Genomic DNA, 4577 nt, shown 5'->3' with positions numbered 1-4577 from the left:
TTTCGTAGCAAACAAAGTGATTTAGTTAGTTTGTTTGTTTTTGTTTGTTTGTTTTTCCTTCCTTGTGTCCCTTACTTTTATAGTTTTACGAGTGCTTTACTCCCTCTTATAATTCGTGAGTTCAGACTCTTTTGAACTTACGAAGGTATAGAATTGTTAGAGGTTTGTTAGTCTCGATTAGTAGTAGGCTGGCCTTGTGATTTAAACAATTGGCCCACCCCCTCTGGGACTAGTCTAGTTTTCGCCTTCAAATTTAGACGGCTCTCCATTTTGGTAGGTGTATGCGAAGAACATCTTAGGACTTTTTCAAAAGCGATGGAAGTGCATGGTTGGGGAAGCTAATGGAGGTAGCTACGAAGGAGCTGAACAAAACAAGGCTGGGCATGGAGGCAGAGAACGCCATGTCAGTCTGCGCTTACCTTCATTTTGTTTCTCGTTTAAATGTCAAGAAGTGCTCTGCCAATTTTGTGCGGAAGCGGGCAGCTGGAAAGAGCTCTGGAGAGACTGTGGTGTATGAAATCGGCAGCCCCTGTGGATTTCTACCTCGCTCTGCTACACGCTTGCAACAAGATCAAAAGCCTTTCTCACGTCAAGAAAGTTCATGCCCATCTCTCTCTGCACAAAGTCCGGCTGGCTGGCTTGCTGGGTGACTACCTTGTTGTCAGCCTTGCAAAGTGTGGTGCTTTGGATGATGCAGTTTCTACCTCTCTCTGCTTACCCTGCCGCACCGTCTTCTCCTGGACAGCCATTATCACTGCTTGTGTCGACAACGAACAGGACCTGGAAGCTCTTCGACTGCATTGTCTCATGAAAGATGATGGAATTCTGCCTGACTCTTTCACCTTTGTAAGTATTTTGAAAGCTTGTGGCAATACTTATGGCATTTGCCTTGGAAAGCAACTCCATGCCGCAGCATTGTGGCAGGGCTTTGCATCTGATGTATATGTATGTAGTGCCCTCGTTCACATGTATGGCAAGTGCGGGGCTTTTATGGAAGCAGAGATGTTGTTTTGCTCTATGCGACACCACACTGTGGTGTCATGGAGTGCATTGCTTTCTACGTATGTCGAAGGGGATCAAGGGGTGAAGGCTTTGAAGTTATATAGACAGATGCATAATGAAGGTATTGTTGTGGACCAACTGGTAGTGATGTTGGCTATGCAAGCGTGTTGCTCCATTATAGAGGATCAAGGACCAGAAGAGATAACTGGCTCACAGCTGCCAAATGAAGTCGGCCATGGGCTGCATGCTGATGCAAGGAAAAAAGCTTTCATGGGTGATGTCTATCTTGCCAATACGCTCGTGAATCTGTACAGCAAGTATGGGGCCATCAAGCATGCAGAGCAAGTATTTCAAGCTGTCGTTCATCTTGATATTGTATCTTGGAATGTGATGCTGTCAGCCTATCTAGAGCAAGGTCAAGCACACAGGGCTTTGCAATTTTATACGCACATGCAGCACCAAGGTGCAAGCCCTGACAAGCTTACCTTTGTATTCGCTTTTCAGGCTTGTGCGTCTCTTGCTGAAAATGATGAAGCTTCCTTAAATGTCAAGGCATTTTCACTAAAAAACAAAGCTTTGCAGATTGGGCAGTTACTGCATATGGATGCTTGTATGAGAGGCTTTGGATCAAATGGATTTGTTGGCAGCTCTCTTGTGAAGATGTATGGAAAATGTGGGGCTGTTTTTGAATCAGAGCACATATTCACCACGTTATCAGACCGTGACATCACATCGTGGAACTCTTTGTTGTCGATTTACATTGAGCAGGCCCAAGAACCTCTCATGGTGCAGGAAGGATATGTGAGTCAACGGAAAAAGCCACTGCTATTCTTTCGGCAGATGCAGAGTGCAGGTGTGGCTTTAGATCAATTGGCGTATGGCTTTGCCCTCCAGGCATGCATTACACTTGCAGAGAATGATGCAGAGGAATGCGCGACAAAAATCATGTCTCTTGAAATAGGACAGGCATTACATGCAGGTGCACTTAGAAAAGGCTTTGCTTCAGGATCGTACATTGGCAACAGATTGATGAGCATGTATGGTAAGTGTGGTGCTGCGGGGCAAGCGGAGCATACGTTTTTCTCTATTTCTGAAAAATCGGTTTCCGCATGGAATGCATTGCTTTCTGCGTATGTTGAACAGGGCCAATTGCAGAAGGCCTTACAGCTTTATAGACACCTGCTGGAGGAAGATTTCCAACCAGATAAATGGACTTTTGTGATCGTTCTCCAGGTATGTGCCATCCTTGGGGAGGCAGAATTACCAGACATGTTGCAATTATCTAACAAGGCCGTTGTGCTAGAATTAGGCCGAGCTTTTCATGAGGATGCTTTGAGTAGGGGCTTTGCATCAGATTCCTTTGTTGGAAGTACCCTTATTAATATGTATGGAAAATGTGGGGCCGTTATGGAAGCAGAGCATGTATTCAATGCACTGTCGGAGTCCACAATTGTATCACGGACTGCACTGCTGTCAGCATACCTTGAACAAAACCAAGGCAAGAAGGCTCTGCAGTTGTATAGACAAATGCTGAAGCAGGGAGTGCTTTTGAATTGTGTCACGCTTACCATGGCACTGCAGGCTTGTGGTTTGACAGCAAGTCTAGAATCGTGCATGCAGGTCCACTTTGACATTGTTGCAGCAGGATGTGATCAGATTCCTACCGTAGCAGCTACACTTATGCGTGCATATGGGAGTTGTGCTACAATGGTGGATGCACAGGCAATTTTTGATAGAATTGATGGACCGGGGATTGTGCTATGGAATTCATTGATTTCTGGCCTTGCAGAACTAGGCAACTTTGCAGACGTTCTGCGTATGTATGAAAAGTTGAGGGGGGCAGGTATTGCCCCAGATAAAACTACATTTACAGTGATTCTTTCAGCATGTTGCCATGCAGGGCTTGTTGGGAAAGGATTGGAGTACTTTCACTCTATGAGTGTAGATCATGGCCTTTCTCCCGATCTAAGGCATTACGGTAGTATGATGGACCTCCTTGGACGGGTCGGAGATTTTCATTCGTTAAATCAATTCTGGAGAAAAATGCCTATGCGGGCTGATTTTCCTCAATGGCTGTGCTTTTTGTGTGCCAGTCGTACTCATGGTAACATTGAATTGGCTGAACAAGCATACAACCATGCAAGGGTTTTGCAGCCCGGGGAGACAGATTATGACATTTTGATGTCTAAAGCTTATGCTGATTCTGGCCTGTCAGGATCGGCTGATTATTGATAGCACATCCAAAGAAGGCTTTCAACTCTGTGGTCTTGCCTCCGTGGAGGGGTTATCCATGACATCATAGTCGAAGGGAATGGCCATTTTGGGGGTCCCCCCCATTCCGTGTTCCCTTTTGCCGTTCTGGTCACCATGCCATGTGACAGTTGTATGTATTCACGAGGAATAGCAATTCCATAACTTTTCACATTCACAGATTCCTGCAAGATATCCTCAGGTTCTGGTCACCATGCCATGTGACAGTTATATGTATTCACGAGGAATAGCAATTCCATAACTCTTCACATTCACAGATTCCTGCAAGATATTCTCAGAATTTTTGTTACCGGGAAACTTTAACAGTTGACATCAAGGCGATGGAAGTGTCCCTGTGCGTGTGAAACATAAACATGGACAGAAAACAAACTTAACAAGTGTATATAGACAGTGAACCTTCTATGTTATCTACATGAAGGGTCCCTACCTTTTTGAAAGTGTTCATAATTGTAACCTGGTCTTAGATGTTGAAGCATTTTAGGCCCTTCAAACTCTTAGCTCGAGCGCAAGGCAGGCCCGTTTTTTTTTCTTGTACCAGATGTTGCCTTGGAGAATGTAAATTGTGACCTTTGTCCAAGCTCACAACCTGCTTTTCACCTTCTTGCTCAGTTCTAACATGTTTGGCATGCATGATTGTCATGAGCATGCCATTGATAATGGAATTTGAGTAGTATGGCATGGGGGCACTCCCTTCTCGGAAGGCGACCCCTCTCAATGCTAGTCTTGCACACATGCACTTAATTGTGAGGTTTCCACAAACTAGTCTAACCATCTTCAAAACCCAAAGACGAGGTTTCCACAAACTAGTCTAGCCATCTTCAAAACCCTAAGGTATAGGGATCTCTTATGCAAGCCTCATAGTTAAGCACTACTTATAGGTCACAAGCTAAGGTATACTCTCTTATGCAAGCCTCATACTTAAGCACCGCTTATAGGTCATAAGTCGGGGCTTACCCCAACATTGAGTGCATTACCTCCTTCAATGGCTTCATATGCACACAAGCATAGGGACATTATTCCCATTGTTGAATTGTTATGCATGCCACTTGTCAAGTGTCAAATTCCCAACCCACCATGTGGCTAGCTCTAGTTGTGTTGTCTACTAAAATACTTCTTCCCAAAGATGAATCATAGGATGCTCTAAACAAGTTGTACCCTACCAAAACCAACTTAGAGCACAATTACCCGAGAAGATGGAATAATCTTGCTAAATACTAATTAGCAAGAAAACTCAGAAAAGATGTGGATGGAATTCATGAGATGGTTGAAAGAAAATACACTTTTGTGCTATTAGAGCAAAGCAA

At 44.3% G+C, this 4577-nt stretch overlaps 1 protein-coding gene across 1 annotated transcript; it reads left to right on the top strand.

The window, feature by feature from the left end:
• The first annotated feature begins 237 nt into the window (after window positions 1–237).
• Window positions 238–4299, top strand: LOC147442667 (putative pentatricopeptide repeat-containing protein At3g01580). The gene has a single exon (XM_086528771.1). It carries the CDS (start codon window positions 442–444, stop codon window positions 3232–3234), a length of 2793 nt encoding a protein of 930 aa, XP_086384897.1. The 5' UTR covers window positions 238–441; the 3' UTR covers window positions 3235–4299.
• The last annotated feature ends 278 nt before the right edge of the window (window positions 4300–4577 follow it).

This window comes from Adiantum capillus-veneris, chromosome 14 (genome assembly GCF_014529385.1).
Source record: "Adiantum capillus-veneris isolate H3 chromosome 14, ASM1452938v2, whole genome shotgun sequence".
Lineage (NCBI taxonomy): Eukaryota > Viridiplantae > Streptophyta > Polypodiopsida > Polypodiales > Pteridaceae > Adiantum > Adiantum capillus-veneris.
The sequence above is the reverse complement of the archived record's forward strand: the minus strand, read 5'-3'. Positions and strand labels throughout refer to the sequence as shown.